This window comes from Macrobrachium nipponense, chromosome 2, assembly GCF_015104395.2.
Source record: "Macrobrachium nipponense isolate FS-2020 chromosome 2, ASM1510439v2, whole genome shotgun sequence".
NCBI classification, from domain to species: Eukaryota; Metazoa; Arthropoda; class Malacostraca; order Decapoda; family Palaemonidae; genus Macrobrachium; species Macrobrachium nipponense.
The window spans coordinates 78,571,404-78,590,854 of NC_087201.1; the positions used below are offsets into that span (position 1 = coordinate 78,571,404).

Below are 19,451 nucleotides of genomic sequence, written 5' to 3' on the forward strand. Positions count from 1 at the left end.
CCTTCTCATCACCCCCCCCCCTCGACATTGTGTCAGACGTGGAGGATCAAGGATTTTGTTGTTTCGTTGTCTTTTGAGTGAAAGGAACGCATCGCCATCTTACCTTCACGACCGTGTCTTTCCCATGCATGTCCGTGTTTGTGCAAGTGAGAGAAGTGTCTCTCCATATTCCCCAAAAGGTTGTGATTCTTCCTCAATTGTTCACATTTGTGAGGTTGGCAGTGGAGATAGTGGAAGGAAGGCATCCTCTTCTTTGATAAATGGCTGTGTTTCTTTTGTACATCGTGAGAGTAATGTATCTTCGCCTTCCCTTCACGGCCGTGTCTCCCCCTCTCATGTACTTGTTCGTGACAGTGTGAGTGTTGAGAGCAATAAGAGTGTTGAAACACCTTCAGTTCGTAGATGTGAATCATGTCTGGGCGTATGTGCCGATGATGTCAGAGGTGACACCTCTTCATCTGTTCCTGTACACCAATGTGAATCATCCTTGCATGTATGTGCTGACGAGACCGGGGGCGACCCCTCTTCATCTGTTCCTGTATCAGTTTGTCAGTGCAAGGATGATAAAGGACCGATTAAAAGGTTGAAGGTTGCAGATATGAAGGTCGCTCAAGCTTTGTCTAAGGATTTTCTCTTGGCAAGACTGAGGCTAAGGGTTGAAAACATGAGGCTTCATTGGTCCGTGGATGTTTCTCATTCTCCTGGAAGAGACCTTAGCCTTAGGAGTCCATCTCCTTCAGATAGCTCTCTTCAGCAACATTCCTCGTCTTGAGATTGTGCTTGGTTGGCATCTCACGGTTGTGTACTCGAATCGTCACACGTTCATGTACATCATTCCTCCCGTGACCGAGTACATGTTTCGCCTGACATATGTGTTTGTGATCCTTTACATGATAATGTATGTGGTGCTTCTCATGAGCCAGTATGCTGTTAGAGTTGGGACAGTGTGCAAGTGTCAATGAGAGATGAGGTTTGAGAACCTTTGGTCTCAGGATCTTCAGGTTTTAGACCTTATACGCCAACCAATATTGTCCAGAATGTTGGGCTTCCTGGGGAAGCTTATCAGCAATTTTATGGAAGGAGGATGATACTGCCAATCCATCCTCTTCACGTCATTGGTCACCTGTGCCTAAGAGTTTGTCTTCGTTCACGACGAGGTGGTTGATCTCGTTTTGTGAGCTCAACAATCTTGAGGGTAGGACACCAAGCTCAATCTTGGTGCTAATCAGGACTCTAGAACTTCTTTTGAGCTCCCCTTGTTGGGTCATGCTCAGTCCATCCTGCATAGTGTAAATGCTTTGGTGTCAGACTGAGATGGCTCTCTGAGTTCTAGTAGATCATCTAATAAATTTCTTCCCCCTCCTCTTGTTTGGCATAAGAAGTACTATTCCACTAATACAGTTCATTTGATGCCCATCACCTTAACCAGGATGGGATCCATCTTAAACCTGGCGTAACTCTGGAGCAGGTTAGGTCTGAAGGTCCTTCCTTTTCATTACAAGAGTTCTTAGGCTATGGAGACTACATGCAGCTTCCATCCGCCAGACGGTCTCTGGCTGGACTTGTGGTCCACCATGATAGCCAGGTTTGCTTCAGATAGGACTGAGGGAGGTTTAGTGAGTTCTTCCTCTCTCAATAGCCTGTTACAGTCCAGGGCTAAGGCTGTTTCTTACTTGGCACACCAATTAGCTCCAACCCGTGTCAACCACCTCCTGGCCAGGAGAGACGCAGCACTGTCCAAGGTGGCAAGTTTAGTGGACTCTTGAGTCCTTTCGTCGGCTCTCAGGAATGGGGATCAGCTTGATTCATAGTTCCTATTTCCAAGGACTGAATTGGGCGATGCAATCAGCCGGCGACAAGACAGGTTGGTACATCAGGCAGTATCAAAAGGCAGAGGTGTGTTCACAATGCCTTCCTCCTCAGCAACAGGTGAGAAGATCTTCACTGTTAAATCTCCAAAGAGTTCTGCTTCTGTGAGGGTCTCCCAATCTTCCTCACAGGCCAAGGCAAAGAAACACAACGTCCCTTTCAATCATGCCCCTACAAGTCTGGAAGGGGCTCTTAAGGGAAGGGGCAGAGTGGGTCATCGATAGAGTGGGTGCCTCTCCCCCTCCGTTGCCATGGGTAGGGGGATGCCTGGCAGGCCAGTGGGCCAAGTGGCAAAGGTATGGAGCAGAGAAATGGGTAGTAGACATTCTGTGGGTGGTATATCTACTACTGTTCAGCTTCTCCTCTCCCCTCCCCTCTCAGATAGACCTCTTCTCAATTGGACCTATGCCCACGACTCTCCGAAGTTCATGGCTTTTTTGGGAAGAGTTGTTGAAAATGCTGAACAAGGGTGTGATAGAAAAAGTAATGCATCCTTATCCTGGGTTTTACGGTCAGATTTTCCTAGTACCCAAAGCAAAAAACAAGCGATGGAGACCGGTAATCGACCTTTCCACCTTGAATAATTTTGTCAGGAAGACAAGGTTCAAGATGGAGATGCCTCAGACAGTGTTGGTAGCGATAAGGGACAATGACTTCTTGCTGTCAATAGACTTAAAGTATGCTTACTTCCAGATCCCTATTCACCCTTCGTCCAGAAAGTTTCTTCGCTTCACTCTGGGAGAGCAGATCTTTCAGTTCAAGGTCCTGTGCTTCGGGTTGAACATGTCCCCTCTCATCAGAAATATTTTCCCAGTTTTACGATGCATATTTTGGGGTTATGACGCTTACAACGCCGATCCGACAGTAGAAGTATGGCAGAAAAACAGTCAGAATAATACAAATTTGGAAGATTTTTTTTTCCTTTTTTTTTCTTTTTTTTTGTGGAAAACGCAATAAAAATGCAGTTTACATCATTTTCAATAGTACACCTAAAGCATTAAAAGTAAGGTTTTTTTTAGGATTTTGTACTATTTTTCGGCTTTTGATGATTTTTGGCTTACGACGCAGAGTAGGAATGGAACCCCTGTTGTAAACCAGGAACTGTCTGTAACAAGATGTCATGGGATAGAGAGGGGCAATATATTCGTCTCCCCAATAAGTCTCAAGGTTCACGCTCTATCTTCCTCCTGACCGTCCTGTGCTAAGCTAGTACTCGGATCAGTTGCATACGTTGCCATAATTCATTATTCATGGACCATTGTAGTGAATATGAACGTCCTTTCCAACTAAAATTCATCTCCAAATCATATTGTGTTTAATATTATTACTTAATGAAATTAGCCCACGTCCACTGCTCAAACCAGTTATAGATCATCATGTAAGCATCCATGTTCATAAGGGTCGAAACAAAGCTTAAAATTGATGCAGTTTGACAAAACATTCTGGGGTTTTGTCCACCCTTACTTGATAGTTAATCTCTAACCCCACTCCACCATTTGGATAACAAAGTACCTATAAGACCTCAAGTAAGGTAGATGTTTGTATTTGCAAAACAAAGTTTATTAATATGTGATTTCTAAGATGGTATAGTAATAGCTGCTGAACTAGAATGATAGAATGAGTGGCTTAGTCCTGTTAAAGTTTTTGATCATTTTACAACTTTAGTAAAACCATTTTACAAAACAAGCTTCATAATTTAAAATTGAACTGGTTGTGATGAAAGTATTTTTGGTATTAAAAGATTTTGTAAGTTTTAGTAATAGGGTCATATATTTTAAATGATTTTACTTGTTAATTATTAATAATTACTGTAATTAGTAATTTTGTCAATTTTACATTTTCAGATGGTTTTTAATTCCTTGTAAATTTTATAAATTTTATTAGTTTTAATATTATACCTTACAGATATTACAATAGCAGTGTATAGTGGATTTTCATTTTTTGTCTCAATTATCAGAACCAAAAGATGGTGTTCTCCCTTTGACTGTGGGTGACCCAAGAGAACGTTTGGCTCTTCATGTCCTGCACAAAGCTTTTACCCATAGTCCCTGAACATGTTGAAACAAGAGAACTTACGCACCCAGCAATGCCTGGTTTACCTCAGGGTCAGCTGCTGCTTTGGGTTGATTTATTTCCTGCCAACATATCACCACTACCTTCAGCTGTTAACATTACTCCTCGTCAGCCTCAAAAGTAAAGTCTAATTTTGTCTTATATGCAGTATTAATATTTTTACTTACTATAGTTTGTTTGCTGTTTGTGTGATTCATTGTGGTAATGATATACATATTATGTTTAATAGGATTTTGATGTTGGACCATTGGACCACTATTAATTTGATTTACTTTTATCAAATTTATTGTAGATACATACTGCGGGTTGTTATATACAATGTATTTGAAGCTCCTTTACAAGAAACAAGCTTTGTAGCCAAAGAAAAGATGAGTGACGTGTATGTGAAGGGATGCTTCAAGGAACCAGCAATGTTCAGAAAACAGACATTCATTACAGGTTAGTTATTTTGCTTGATGTTTCGACTATTTATGGAATTTTGGTTGTCAAACCAAGAATTGGGGCACTTACAGCTATTCTGCACTTTGTTTTGATAGTAAGACAGGAATTGGATTCTTATGTTTTTTTTTTTTTTGTTTTTTTCTTATTTCTCTCAGCACTTTATTTTAACCAATATTTGATGTTATGATTTCTTTGTAACCTACTCCAAGCTATCTTTTGTTGTTAATTGTGTTCTTTCTTTTTTTCCCGGTTAATTTGTTTAGTGTTCCAATTACAACTTTCAGATTTTCAGGTTCTGCAATTTTAATGATTTAGCTAATCTTTAAGGTAAGGTACTTGCAGAGCAGAAAACTGATTTTAGAAAAATGCAGTTATACGTTTTAGAAAAAAGTTTATACCCAGCACCTGTAGTTACATGAACTAAAGTAACTTGAAAGTACTTACCTATACAGTGTTGTCTCCGTTATGGCAGTATTTCATGTAAGAACTGCATTTTAAAACCTAACAGAACATAACATGTGTAGCCTCTTGGAACATATCCACTTCATACTAGTGAATTGCCTGTAGGTATTATTCAGTTGTAGGTTCAACCTCCTCTTTTTGTAAATTCCTAATGCAGGTATTATATTCAGTAAAAAGTTAAAGATGCATCCTTTTACTGATATGTTTATAGGTGATATAAATTTAGTTTTCACATTTCATTAGATTTTACTGACAAACACACCTTGTTTCATAAATAGGTGTATGGATGGAGAAGCAAATTTCAATTGGCGACTTGTTTATCATTTGGAGATGATAGAAGCAGAACAAGTAATGGTAGTTGAACATAAAGAACATGCATGGAGTCTGAAGTCAACACAGCAACGCAGACCACCACAGCTTACCCTCCAGCTCTGGGACAATGACCTTATTATGAGAGACGATTATCTCAGTGAGTTGAACCTTAAATGGCTAATTTGTAATCAGAGAACATTATATTTGCTGTACCCACAGCTCAGAACTTCTTTAGAGATGTACTTAATTACAAGACTGATGTATACTATTTTTCATTAAGGATTTACGCATTGTTTAGGAAGGTATAATAAAAGTGGTACAATGAGAATGGTATAATAAAAGTGGTACAATGAAAATGAACTATCAGTTTGATGATTATTGTAAACTTCTAATTTTACTTTGCAGGTGAGATGACACTCGATTTGTGTAACTTGCCCAAACCAGCCAAAACTCTAAAGGGGGTTGGCCCTGATCAAGTACCTCAGATGATGGGTAATGGAGATATAAACAGCGTTACTATAAATATTCTGGACGATTACAGAACCACTGTCAACCTTTTTGAAGCAAAGAGAGTGTATGGATATTTTCCATTTACAAGTGTTGTCGATGGAATCACTGAAATAGCTGTAAGTTCCCATAGAGTATAGCAATACAGATTGTTTACTGTATTTGCATGAGACTAACAAGATAGTATAAGCATAAGGAGTATATACCATTTCTTGATAGAATTAAAGGAATAACAAGGTAGAGGAAGTTTTTTTACCAAGGTGACAAGGTTTCTTTTCAGGGTAAGATTCCCAACTTGCTCAGCTATATCATTTTGAAGTCAGTCAGGACTAAATGTTATGTGCTGGCCTGCAGTGTTTTTCTTTGTTTGCCAATCCTTTTACTGGCTTGAAGTTCACTTGATGTTTTGTCTGTCAGACTAGTCCCTAATTTTAACAGGGCTTCATAGCTAGGTTAGGCCATCCTGCTAAGGGCTATGTACTCTATTTATGCAGTATACCGTATTTATTCTTGCCTGCTAATACGTATCTGACGTATTAGGGGGGGAAGTAACAAACTAAAGTTTATTGTAGTCAAAGAACAACAGTGCTGCCAGTGAAAACCTGCAGTTATCAAGGTGAATTGAAGCATTTCTTATTATTTCACATACAGTGTAAAGGAAAACAAACAGATGTACCTGTATGGTCTACAATGGTGTTGAAGAAAAGCATTAACTCATAACGAGGAATAATAGTAGCTCTTTATATAAGCACTATGTACTATTGCAATTAATTTTGTTATATCCCTACCAGTCAAATTGTGCTGAAATTTGTAATCCCCATTGCAGGCAGTCCCTGGGTTATGACGGGTTCGGCTTACAACGTTCCAAGGTTAAGGCGCTTTTCAATTATATTCATCAGAAATTATTTCCATTGTTACGACACATGTTCCAGGGTTACGACACTTACAACACTGATCTAGCAGAAGAATATGACACCAAAAATGCAACATAATCAATATTTGAATGTTTTTGGGATGAAAAATGCAATAAGAATGCAGTTTACATAGTTTTGAATGAACCCAAAGCATTAAAAGTAAGGTTTTCTTTGGATTTTTGATGATGTTCTGGCTTACGACAATTTTTGGCTTACGACGCGTCTCAAGAACGGAATCCCCGTTGTAACCTGGGGACTGCCTGTATTCCCAATTACCATATATGTATGTATTATTTTCTAAACATAAACAAGTGGCCTACATGCATCATTGATCCATCAGTAAGGACTAACTGTGCTCCTTATAGTTCGTGTACATATTTGTAGCTCCAACAACGTCAGCTCCATTAAAATTTACCAGGAAGTTTCCCCAGAAATCTTCCTTTCACCTGATGTGAGGTGGCCAAACATCTGGGTCTTAGGTCTCATCCTACAGCACTAAATTAAAGAAAAACTTTCCAAATTTGAACAGTTAAATCTTCTCAGAAGCAACTTGCCAGGCTTAGCAGTGACTAACTCACATTCAGAACTTGAGGATATACTGTAGCAGGGCTGTCAACAGGACTATTCTAGTATCAAACACAGTAGCCATGTCAGTCAAAGAACTCCCCTTGAATTCAGTTGTCTTCTCTTCTCAGTAGCTATTGAGCACAAGCAAGGTGAATTTTATGCATCAATTCGACATAGTACCCCCGTAGGGTGGTAGTACCATCAGTGGACCTCATGCAGTGCACTGTAGGCATTATTAAGGTTCTTTGCAGTGTGCCTTTGGCCCCTAGCTACAACCACTTTTGTTACTTTTACTGTACCTCCTTTCATGTTTTTCTTTATTCATCTTACTTTCCACCCTCTCCTATCACTTGATTCATAGCGTAACTGCAAGATTTTTCCTCCTGTTACACCTTTCAAACCTTTTACTGTCAATTTCCATTTCAGCGCTTAATGACCTCATAAGTCCCAGTGCTTGGTCTTTGGCCTATATTCTATATTCAACTCTGCTCAAATTCCACACCTACAATTATTTTTCTGTTTTCTATAGCAGATCAACATGTTTTTCATATTCTACCTCATAAGTCAGCAAACATGAACTTATTTCCCATAAACATTCCTTATTGCCTTAAAGATATACTTTTAAGTCAGGCATCAATTTTTTTTAACATCACAATTTCTCTCTGCATGTCATGACTCTGAAGTTATCATTTATTGTATTGTGGATAATGGAATTATGGAACTACCGTATTTAACAAAAAAAAGGTCATAGCAAATGTAGGGTAGGTCCATGAGATCAGTCAGTAAAGGTGCAAGGAGTTGGGTTCTGAAGGCAAGAGGGGGATGTTCTTTTTCATCCTTGTTAGTGTTAAGATCATTATTTTTTGCAGGTATAGTCACCAAAGCAGAGTATTAAAATAATAATCTGAAAAACTCTTTGTGTTTACCATTGCCTTATTTCAGATATCTCATTCTCATCCAGGGTTTGTATGTCCTTGAAGGAATCTCTACCTAACCCCTATAAAAGACAATGTTTTATCCTCACAAGATTTTTTCATTGTGTCCTTCAAAAGAGTGGGAAATAAGGCTCATCTAGGACAGTATTTTGCAAAAAAAAAAAAAAAAAAGCATGTAATTTAATTTTCAAATATTTTACCCATGTAAAATTCAGGAAAGTAAAATTATGCTATATATTTATCATGCCCTGTGTTAATTCAGTTTAGGATATAAATGTTAAAGTTGAGTTAATTTTTTTTCTGTTTTAGGGGAAAATTGAAATGGAAATGGAAGTTCTAACTGAGGAAGAAGCTAAAGAACGTCCTGCAGGGCAAGGAAGAGATGAGCCAAACCTTAATCCCAAGTTACCAGACCCAGAGTGAGTATGAATTTATGCAAGTATACTAAATTAATTTTATATACACATGTACAAAAAAAATCTTTTGTTTCACTAGTTTTTTAACCTAGGGATTGTTCTTTGAATATTTTTGGTAAGTATGACTATAATATATTCAGTCTGTTACTAAATTCAAGGGATCTTGCTTTCAGTGCCTGCCATTTTGTTAGTTTATTGATATATTGGGTCATATTGTATTTGCAAATGCTTGCTAGATGATAAAATTTTTTGATACAGTTTGAATTTCACTAGACTCCAGTTGATACTCTTCAGCCATGAAAAATGGTTACTAGATGTGACCCCTCATTTACTCTTTTGTTATTGTTGTGTCAGAGACTTGGAGTGAAAATTGTGTGCACGTAATGCTGCACAGTTATATATATAGTAGTACCTCTCATTTAGTAGTTGTTATTGCAGAGAATTGGAATAAAAATAAGTTTCATACACAGTAAACCCCCGTATTTGTGGGGGATGGATACCAGATCGACCAAGAATAGCTAAAATCCGCAAATACTTAAAACCCCTCTAAAAATGCTTATAACTGCCTATTTTGATAGTTAAAAGAAAAATCTTTCTAAAAATACTTATACGTATACCCAAGTTTTTTCAAAGTTTTATCACAAAAAGTGCATTTAGTCTCGAAAATTATATGAAAATAGTACAGTCATTTGTGAATATTTCTCATTGAAAAATACTGTGAAGTTCAGATAATTTTTTACGAATACTGGGTATATATGTATACGGTCCATAGAAGAACCTGCGAATAAGTGAGTTTGCAAATAGTGGGGTTGACTGTAAGTAACTTACCAAGTAATTACATAGTTTCAAACATGCATGGCAGCCTAACTTAAAAATTCTAGCCTAGGCCAGCCATGTCCGAATGCGGGATGTTTCTTAGTAGGCAATTAGGGAGGCAAGAAACATCTTAGGCTAGCGGTGTCAGTTTGTATGTAGAGTAAAGGGGTCAGCCTCACCGCCGTTTTCTTGGGTTTCCCGTTTTGTGTTTAATTGGGTTTGTATGTAGAGTAAGGGGTCACCTCACAAGCCCGTTTTCGTGGTTTCGGTACTATTTTACCTAACACGTAGCCTAGCCAAGCATGTCCGGTGCGGGATGTTTCTTAGGTAGGCAAAAAGAAACATCTTAGGCTAGCGGTGTCAGTTTTGTATGTAAGAGTAAGGGGTCAGCCTCACCGCCGTTTTTTTTCGTGGGTTTCCCAGTGTTAATTGGGTTATTGTATGTAGAGTAAGGGTCAGCCTCACAGCCGTTTCGTGGATTTCCAGTGTTAATTTTTGTCGTCTGTTTTCCCCCACCCAAAAACAAACCCGGTTTCCCAATAGGTCCCCCCTTACCATTTTACGAAAATTACGCCTGGAAACACTCCATTTGCCCTTTATTCTGTCTGTGTTCCCCCACCCAAAAAACCCCGGTTCCCAACAGGGTCCCCCATTACCGTTTCTATAGTTTTATATATATACTAATCTTTAACTGCATGTTATCGAAAATTAGGCCAAAACATACGTTTTTTGTGTGTTTTTTGGCGCTTCATAGCCGCGCAAGCTTTGTAAAGTTTTCATTTTACCGTGAATTTTCTCCTATCACCATCCCTCCTCCTATTGTCCTGCCTACTCCCATGCTTCCGACCCTGATCCCATTATCAGTCTCGAGTCAAGGTTCGATCGAAAGTTTAACTTGGGTGTTAACACAGTGGCAGAGTAAGGGGTGTCCCTTCAGGCCAAAGTGTATCAGAATAAGTGCACAGTGACAGTGTTGTGCAAGTGGAGGAGGTGGTTGCTCATCCCCCCAGCTCTCTTAGACGAAGGCCCCTGTCCACAGTTAGTTGCCCTCCCCCTCAGTTGAGCATGTTGCACACCCAGGCTTCGACAGACAGCCACTGGAAAGGAATGTCTGTGGATGGAAAGGAATATCTGTAGATGTGCACCAGTTATCATCCAATTTTATGGATTACGGCCATGACAAGGCACTGGCAGTGCTTCCTAGAATTGCAGTTCTCAATCTTCCTGCAGCACATGAGACAGTCCGGAGTATTTTTCTCCTGAGGATTCTGCTGTTGTACGCCAGTACTTGGTTCCTAAGCGGCCAACAACACTCATGCGCCCATCTTCTCATAAGCGCCCAACACCATCTCCCAAGCACCTGTCGCTAGGTCCTGAGTGAGCACCCGGCACCAGCTCCCAAGTTTTCAGCGCCAATTGCCATGCAAGCGCCCAGCGCCATCTCTTCAGCTTCAGTTGCCAGCTCCTGGACATCTTGTGCCCTCTGTAGTTCAAGAGTATCCATCCTTGGCACCCATCAAATGGCAGCTTGCTGATATATGGGGTTACTTCAGAAAGCTCCTGTTGTAGCCAAGATGGCTACGGATTTGTCTCTGTCTCTGGTCTCCTCCGACAAAGAGTAGTTAGACCAAGCACCTACCCCTCCTTCATTGCATGCAGCTCTTCTCTGGTATTTCCTGGCGAACTTTCCATCCTTTTTTGCCCCAGCTGTCCTGGTCTCACCTGCATCAACCTTCCTTATGAGGAGCCAACCATGATCAGTGCCCAGCTCCCTAAGATGGTTCTTTCCTCCTCCTTCAAGGAAAGCTCTCATAGAGGTTGGAAAATTGGCTCTAAGAGAGAACAAGGAAAGGCCTCCTTTGCCTTTCTGCCCTCTCAGTTGACATATATTTGCACAATATAAATCTTATTACATTCTTTACAAGGAATACTGTATACAATATTGCTTGAATTTGGCAGGCTATTCTTTATTAGTTTATTTCTCAAAATATTATATTTCAATACTAAGAATATCAGTACTAGTTGTTAAAATGGGTACAGCAAGGAATGAAATTAGATGAAATGTATACAGAATATTCTTAGATAAATTCTTTGTTTATACTGATTTGATTGTAATACATCTATTTTGCTTTGTTTTTTACAAAGCTCCAAAAATATGGAAGGTAACATAATGAATCTCCTATTTGTTTTATCAATAAATTTAAACTGATCTTCTAAAAATTCTGGACTACAAATTCTAAGAGTTCTGAGATACATACTGGAAAATGTTGACATCTTAATTTGTTTAGCATGGTTAGAGTAAAAGTCAATATATATGACAAGTTATTTGTAGAATTCTTATATACTTTAAAACTAAAATTGTTTACAGTTGTTTTCCTTCATATACATAAAATTCACAATAGAATATGAAGAAAATAATTGTATACCATTTTTGGATGTCTTAGTTATTAAGTTTTTCTAAAGTGCCAGGGATGAACCTCATCCTCTAATGTCATGTGCTTCTGCATGCACCTACTGGTAACAGAACTTGATGATGAGGAGTAGGCTCACCTAATCATCTAGTGTAGTTAAACAAAATGTTATGCTAGGACACCTCTTTCTTGACCTGGCTTGTGTTAACATAGTCTATGATAACCAAAACTCTAGTGTATGAGACCTTCAGATAACAAACCACTGCTTCAACAGATCAGAGCAGACACTCTTGAAGGTTACTGTGAACCACGGGATCTGCGGCTTAGCCTTTAATTCCAGGGCAAATTTGAAAGCTACTGAGACCCCAACCCGTTGTGAGTCTATGTCATAAGCCTGACCCTGGCGCTCTCCAACTCTTCCAAGGAAACCAAGGTCAGAAGAAAAACTGTTCCAAAGTCTAGTTTCCTGTAAGACAATTGGCACATGGGCTCAAAGAAGCTTGAGTGAGACTACTCGGTACCAGAGTAAGGTCCCACGTAGGAGGTCTGAGTTTCCTAAGTGAATAAGACTGCTCAAGCTCTTGAACCACATAGAGAATCCTCAGGGTGAAGTGATATCCACATCCTTCTGATGAACTAATGGTAAGTCAGCCCTGTAGCCCCTCGCCAGTATAAACATGAAACCAAGTGGAGAGAATTCCTTTTGACGACACCAATCACAGCAGCAGACTGTTCATCTTGTATACAGCTGACAAAGATCCTCTGTGGTAGCCTTACATCTGAGTCGCTACTCCACAAGAAAGATCTCTCTCTCGAAAGAGATACTACTTCAGACATGAAGTATCCTATTGATTGGTGATCTCTCTCCACACAGACTGGCAAAGAGTTTGTGCTAAGGCAGAATCTCTCTTGGTCACTCAACTTGGGGCCACAGGAGCTACTTGGGTCATTCTAAGTCTTTGAAGCCTGACAATGGGTAGCTCTCTTCATTTACCCCCTCCGGATCGGCTCCTGTACTTGGGATGCCTCCTCCTGGGGGTGGGTGCTCATCTCGAAAAGCTCCTGGCTTTGGGGCATGTAGCACCCGTACAAACAACTCCCCATCAATGTTTTGAATTAAAAGTAGCTTTCCTGGGTTCTCAGAGATTCGAAAAAGGTAGGTAGGGCACCCGATCGTTCACACCGCCCATTCAAAACGTTCCCAATTTGCAGAAAGGAGTCCTTCTGCCCCAGCGAACGGATCTGGGACCATGAACAGTAGACCTCTAGCTTTCTGTTGAACCATGTAATGAAGAGGTCTACATGAAAAACTTGAGATACGAAAGCCAATACAAAAATTTAACGGCTCCACATACAAAAATGTTTTCAAGATACAAAAGGTTTCTGAAAGTCCAGATTCGCCCGGATAACAATTTTGAAAATCGTGCCGCGCGCCGCCATCTTAGTACTAGTGACTCGCCACCATCCTCCTGCTCTACCCATTGTTTCCATGATGCTAGTCGTGGTCCATGAAATATTTCCCTCCTATTGGCCAGCGTCCCTCCCATCATGCATCTACTATGTACACGTGGTGGCGTGCTTCAGCCACCTCGTGACCAGCATTCTTATGGTACGCACGCAGTATTCGTTTTCGGGATCGTCAATGTGTACGTTATTTAAAAAAAAAGATCTCTCACATGGGATAAGTTGATCAAGGTCCTCTCTCATTGGGATAACTGGAAACTTTGCAAGGTTGGTAGAATATCCCACTCCCTGCTGAACAGAGGGTGTAGACCAATCATTTACAACATGCATACCAGTACGTATAATCAAGGCACTTCAGTTTATGTTGAAGGTCAGCAGCCGAACATTCAGTACCCCAATCAGTTGCAGAGAGAGCATTTAGTTGAACAGGGTTTTGATGGACACCAGGGCCAACAGAGTCATGAGGTGCAAAAAAAGAACCAAGTGATAAAGAACAGAAAGTTGAAATTCTGTATAAAAAAAAAAAAAAAAACAAAAAAAAAAAAAAAAAAAAAAACAAAAAAACAGCTGAAATTAAAGCCGCTTTTCATAAAGTGCAATCATTTGTAGAAGACACCCCCCGAAAAGGCTCACACAGGAACATTGTGAAAAGTAGGCAGAAGCAATCTTCCTTGGATAGTTACGTATGTACATATAGCCTCACTTGAAAGGTAAGCTTCCACATTTTACGTACAGTATATTTCTTGCTACCATGTACATTAATATGCACTTTATTACAGGTTATATTTTGGCATTTTTTTTTATTAATTTAGGTATTGAATGGTCCAAATTTTTTGTAGTATTTCATTGTTTATAGGTCAATTTAGCTTTATTATGAAATTTACTAGGGTGTTTTTGGAGGGCTTGGAACGGATTAGCCATTTTACATGTAAAATGTGGTTCAAGATACGAAAACCTCATGATACGAAAGGCGCCTCGGAACGGATTAATTTTGTATCTCGAAGTACTACTGTACTTGTAAGCAGGTTGAGACATACTCGGGACCAGTTGATTCCTTTAATGTACAAGAGTTGATTACAGATCAAGGGATGAGCGGGAACTGACTTGTCTTTTCCCGAACCCCGTGCAAAGAGATACACACAACAGGGAAAACATATCGTACCTCAAATGGAACATTCCTACACCTCCCCTTTAAGATCAAAGCTCCCCATTCAAAGCAAACATAGTATATTTAAACATAAGTATAGATTTCTCCTTTTAGTTGCAAAAATAATAAAACTGGTAAGGTAGTAACATATGAAGCAAAGGGAATTCAGCTATAATAAAGATAGTTCCTTCGGACACAGCGCTGGAACATACATAAAATGGTAAACATGACAAGAGGAACACTTATTAAATCCAAATAATCAGGATTAAAGTATATGCACAAAACTTGACATGTTTAGGGGATATTTATTAAACACAACTAAAATGAATTACTCTGTAATATAATCATCGTGCCATTGCGGGGGACGACGTACCCTAGTGCTACTTCTCTCCTGGGTGGGTACTGGGCCAGTCCTCCCCCGAGGCGGTGGAGTAGGTTCTCCCTCAGGTGGTGTGGGTGGTAGGGATCTCAAATGCTTGCGATTTTCTTGTCGAAATTCTTCCGCTCCCGTCTAACCTTATGCGATATTGGCGGTATCTATTCTTTTCAATAACCACCCCGCTTCTATTCCAGGCTCGTGTAGTCACTCCTGGATAGCTACCCTCTCCCCTATTTGTAGGGGAGAAAGATCCTTGGCTTCTCATTATACTTGGATGATATTCGTTGCTCAACAACGCTTCTTTTCCTCTCTCTTGCGGACAAGGTTTCCGACCAATGCTCGGTGACGAAATGATAACTTTTTAACATTGGCACCGAATCTCGAAGTTGGCGACCCATGGCCAGCTGTGCAGGAGACTTATCTATACCACATAATTGGTGTATTTCTATACTGCAATATCGCCTGAGCTACCTTGTCATTGTCTAGCCCTCCATCAGGTAGAGTATTGCCCATTAATGTTCGTTTGGCGGTGCGCACAGCAGCTTCTGCCCGCCCGTTGGACTGGGGGTAGGGGTGAGGCAGACGACACTCTCATAGATACCCCCCACTTACCAAAGAAATGTCTCATTTCCATGCTCGTTAGATTTGTGCCCTCGTCCACTGATATTTCTTCAGGTGCTCCCCACTGCATAAAATATCTTCTAAAAACTGGGATCAATCTCGCGGATGTAGTTCCGTTAGCGAAGAAATAAATTTCCATCCATCCAGTCAGTCGATCGGCGTAGACCATATACTGCCTCCCTGCTACTTGAAATAAATCTGCAACAGTTCTCTGAAACGGATATTCGGGAGGGGGAGTGTATATAATACTTTTCCCTTTGTTGCGAAGGTGCCGCAACGTTGCAATCATGACACTGTGCCCTATAATTTGCCAAGTCACCCTCAATTCCCAGGCCAATAGTGTCGTGCTCTTCTGATCATGGAGTCAGTTGATTGATGACCTGAATGTAAATTGGTTGCAATGCGTAAACGTAGTGCCTCCGGAGCTACCAGACGCAACATGCCCTCGTCATATGCATATGTGACTAATCCTTCAATGACACTCAGTCTATCACTTACATTGAAAAAAGGTTTTAGGCAGGGCTCCACTTGAGACCTTGACGACGGCCAACCCTCTTCGCTGACCCAGTCGCTGCAATCGTAAACTAATCAGGATCCTTCTCTGCTTCCCCCCTCATGGTAGCCCAGTCCATAGTAATGACGTCATCCGCCAGCGATGACGTCTGGAGGCAATACAAACTTTGTTCATAAGTTCCTCCTCTTCTTCGTCTTTGACGGTAGTTTCACTGCGAATCACTGGGTATCTTGATAACGTATCGGCTGCCGAATTCTTCTTCCCCGGCAAATATCTTATGGTAAAACTATATTGCATAGTTTTCTCCTTCAACCTTAGTAGTCTCGGGTTTGCAATGTCTTTTAGGCTCCTATCCCCAAGAGTTTTACCAAAGGTCCTATGGTCCGTGATTAAAATGAAATTCGGGCATCCCAATAAAAACAATCTCGATTTCCTAAGGCACCATACTACTGCAGCCGCTTCCCCCTCAATGACGGCATAGCCGGCCTCCGCCTCCGTCAGGTGCCTGCTGCCACATAATGCCAGTTTCCATCCCCCCTTCCCCCCTTACAACAAAAAGGGGCATTGAGATCCTCGCAATTGCAATATTGTTGCAATATAACAAATCCCATTCCTTCTCTGCACCAATCGGGTAACAACAGCAATGCGCCTTGTCTTATCATTAATATGTCAGTCCGTCGCCCAACATCTTGCAAATGCTGTCCCGGGCTGCAACAAAACTGTTTTTGAAGGCGTTGGTCCCAATAAACTTTCCGATGGGGGATTTCTTGAGAAGATCCCTGAATGGTTCCATTACTGGTGCTACAGCCACGAAAGGTGCAATTTGGTTCACAAGTCCAAACCAATATCTTATATCCGTGATAGTTGGGCTTGCAGGCATGGGGAAGTTCTTAATGGCACTCATACGCTCATTAGAAGGTCTATAATTATCCCAATCAAGTTCGTACCCCACAAACTCTACCTGTCTTTGACAAAATCGGAATTTATCCGGATTCAGCGTAATACCATTATCTCCACATAATTGCAAAAAATCATAAGTTATGCCAAAAGGCTCCCTCAACACTGTCGTCATATAACAACACGTCATCTATGCACTTGTACTTTCTGTGTACATCAATAATAACGTCATCGACCTTTTCGTGTATGCATCGGGGGCCGCGCAATGACCCATAGGTGTTCGACAATACTGGTATCTCCCCCATGGTGTAATAAACGTTGTCAACTGTCGGCTCTCCTCATCTAATGGCACCTGGTGGAATCCGGCATAGGCATCAACTACAGTCTTATATGTACGAAGTGGCACACCCGAGACCATGTCAAAAGGAGCACATGTGTGATGCGTTTCTCGTTTGCAATTCTTATTCAGCTCTTGATAGTCCACGGTCCTCCGTGGTTTACCATTTTTCTTTGCTACTACTACCATCCTCGCACACCAGTCCGTAGCTGTACCAGCAGGGACCTCCCTAATTACTCCTAATTTGACATCTTCGTCGAGCTGAGCCTTAACATCGGCCTCCCCAATGCTTAGGAACTGGTATAGTGGTTATGACACGCATAGGGGATGGCACCTTCCCTCAGGTGAATGTGGTGAGGGGCTCCTTTCATCATCGGCAGAGGGTTTCTTGAAACGTTGAACGTAGTCTTCGCAAAACGTTGCAGTAGCCAGTCCCTCAGCCTAGGGACATTCTCCTCCGTGGCAGCGTATGGCATCTCGCGCTGACGACCACCACCCCTTACCCGTGTGAGAACGTTTTCTTCAGGAGTTTGGCGGGGATTAATCGACGCAGAGGGTTTCCGAGTGACGTCATTCACGGTAGCGCAGTATGATGGGAAAACTTTGTATGCACTAGACCTAGTGATTTACACACTCCTAAAGACATATAAAAACGGGTAGCACCTTGCACAACGATAACACTAGTGCTCACTGATTTATCACCCAATTCTATTTAGCATATCAACAGACCCATATATTCTCAATGACTTCTCCCCTGCGTGATTTACAATGACATTACACCGAGAGAGATTAGGTACCTTCAAACCCAATTTTGGTAACAAATCTACCCCTACTATACACACTTCTGCCCCTGTGTCTGGAACAGCCTCAATAACGACACACTCACATGAAACTCATGCTTAACCCTTTATTTTCACCATGGCAGTTTTCCCCACTGCCGCACATAGGCCTACCTGGCGATTGCTCCGCAGGTGGATAGGCAACAGTGCATGACGTAACAGACGCGTCCACAATAGGCGCCGTTTTGGCGGGCTGTTGCCCCCCTTGACAACAGAATTTAGCAAAGTGCCCACAATACCACACTGAAAACAGTTAACATTATCAGCAGGACATTTTCCCTGCCAATGAGAACGACCACTACACTTTTTACACCTGGTATCTGACTTACTGTTACCAGTAGGTTTCGAGCTACTACGGCCACGGCCGTGTCCCTTGTCACTATTATTAGACCTATAGCTAGCAATAATTTTACTTTCACCTTCTAACCCACTTTCAACTAGGCCTAAGCCTATCTCATCCCCTTTTACCAAACTAGCTACGTTTTGCCCTTCCACGAGCGCTAATACTATCCTTTTCTGCAGATTCATAAATTTCACATTTACGTAACAATTTCTGCACAGTATTGAAAACCTCATGATCTTGTAGGATCTCTTGCTTAAGTCCCACATTGCTTAAACCACTTGTTATCCGCTGAACTAACACAAAAATCATTCAGATCAGCTCGACAATGGGGACACTTAAACCCACAATCTAAGGCCAATTGTTGGCACCTATGCACAAAAGATTTCGCGGTTTCTTGATCGCCTTGTTGCGCTGAGAAAAACTTGTCCCATGCCACTGCCTTATTCACAGACTTCGTCGTGATCTCCTCCAGTCTGTCAAATGCCTCAGAGGTCGTTAATGAGTTCCACTGAACCTCTGAGTGCGTTGCATCTATAGTCATCCTTAACTTCTCATCGCAGTTTAACCTGGATACTGATAAGTGCATTCTCTCCTGAGACGTTTTCCCTAAGGCCAGCCAATCCACTCATGAGCGACACCATTCTCGAAAACTGCTTTGTGTCATCTCATAGCTACACTTCTCAGGGCACATCGCCCCAACACCTGCCGAGGCTGAACCATGTGGTCTTCCTTGTGCCATGAGGCCAACCAAAGCCTGTAACAAGTCCTGTCCCTCGTGGTGCCGGTGTTGCATTCCTGCTTGCAGTGCCCCTGGGGGAACGTCTTGCTGTGCCCCTGGGTGTGTTGTGATGGCCTCGTCTCAGCATCTTGTAGGTCCTGCTTTGGAACGAGAATCACTGCGCCATGTAAGCAGGTTGAGACATACTCGGGACCAGTTGATTCCTTTAATGTACAAGAGTTGATTACAGATCAAGGGATGAGCGGGAACTGACTTGTCTTTTCCCGAACCCCGTGCAAAGAGATACACATAACAGGGAAAACATATCGTACCTCAAATGGAACATTCCTACAGTACTGGTCTGGTTACTTGGATATATATTGGTAGGTTAAGTTAGGAATTGTACCCAACTTAACTCTTGAAAAATGGGAAAACCTTCTTGGAAAATTCATGTCGCAGAAGAACATGC

The 19,451-nt window shown here is 41.3% G+C and overlaps 2 protein-coding genes across 2 annotated transcripts in view; one reads left to right on the forward strand and one right to left on the reverse strand.

The window, feature by feature from the left end:
• LOC135221225 (myoferlin-like) overlaps positions 1-19,451 on the reverse strand; it is a 248,288-nt gene that overhangs the window by 31,246 nt on the left and 197,591 nt on the right. The window contains exons 41-43 of the mRNA XM_064259042.1: positions 17,586-17,700; positions 17,016-17,379; positions 16,645-16,859 (exon numbers count right to left, since the gene is read on the reverse strand). Of these exons, the coding sequence (XP_064115112.1) occupies positions 16,645-16,859; positions 17,016-17,379; positions 17,586-17,700 (694 nt within the window). The remainder of the gene's footprint in view (positions 1-16,644; positions 16,860-17,015; positions 17,380-17,585; positions 17,701-19,451) is intronic.
• On the forward strand, positions 3,900-8,536 carry LOC135220691 (myoferlin-like). Its single transcript, XM_064258072.1, has 5 exons — positions 3,900-4,062; positions 4,235-4,380; positions 5,124-5,314; positions 5,563-5,783; positions 8,390-8,536. Exons 2-5 carry the CDS (start codon positions 4,334-4,336, stop codon positions 8,501-8,503), a joined length of 573 nt encoding a protein of 190 aa, XP_064114142.1. The 5' UTR covers positions 3,900-4,062; positions 4,235-4,333; the 3' UTR covers positions 8,504-8,536.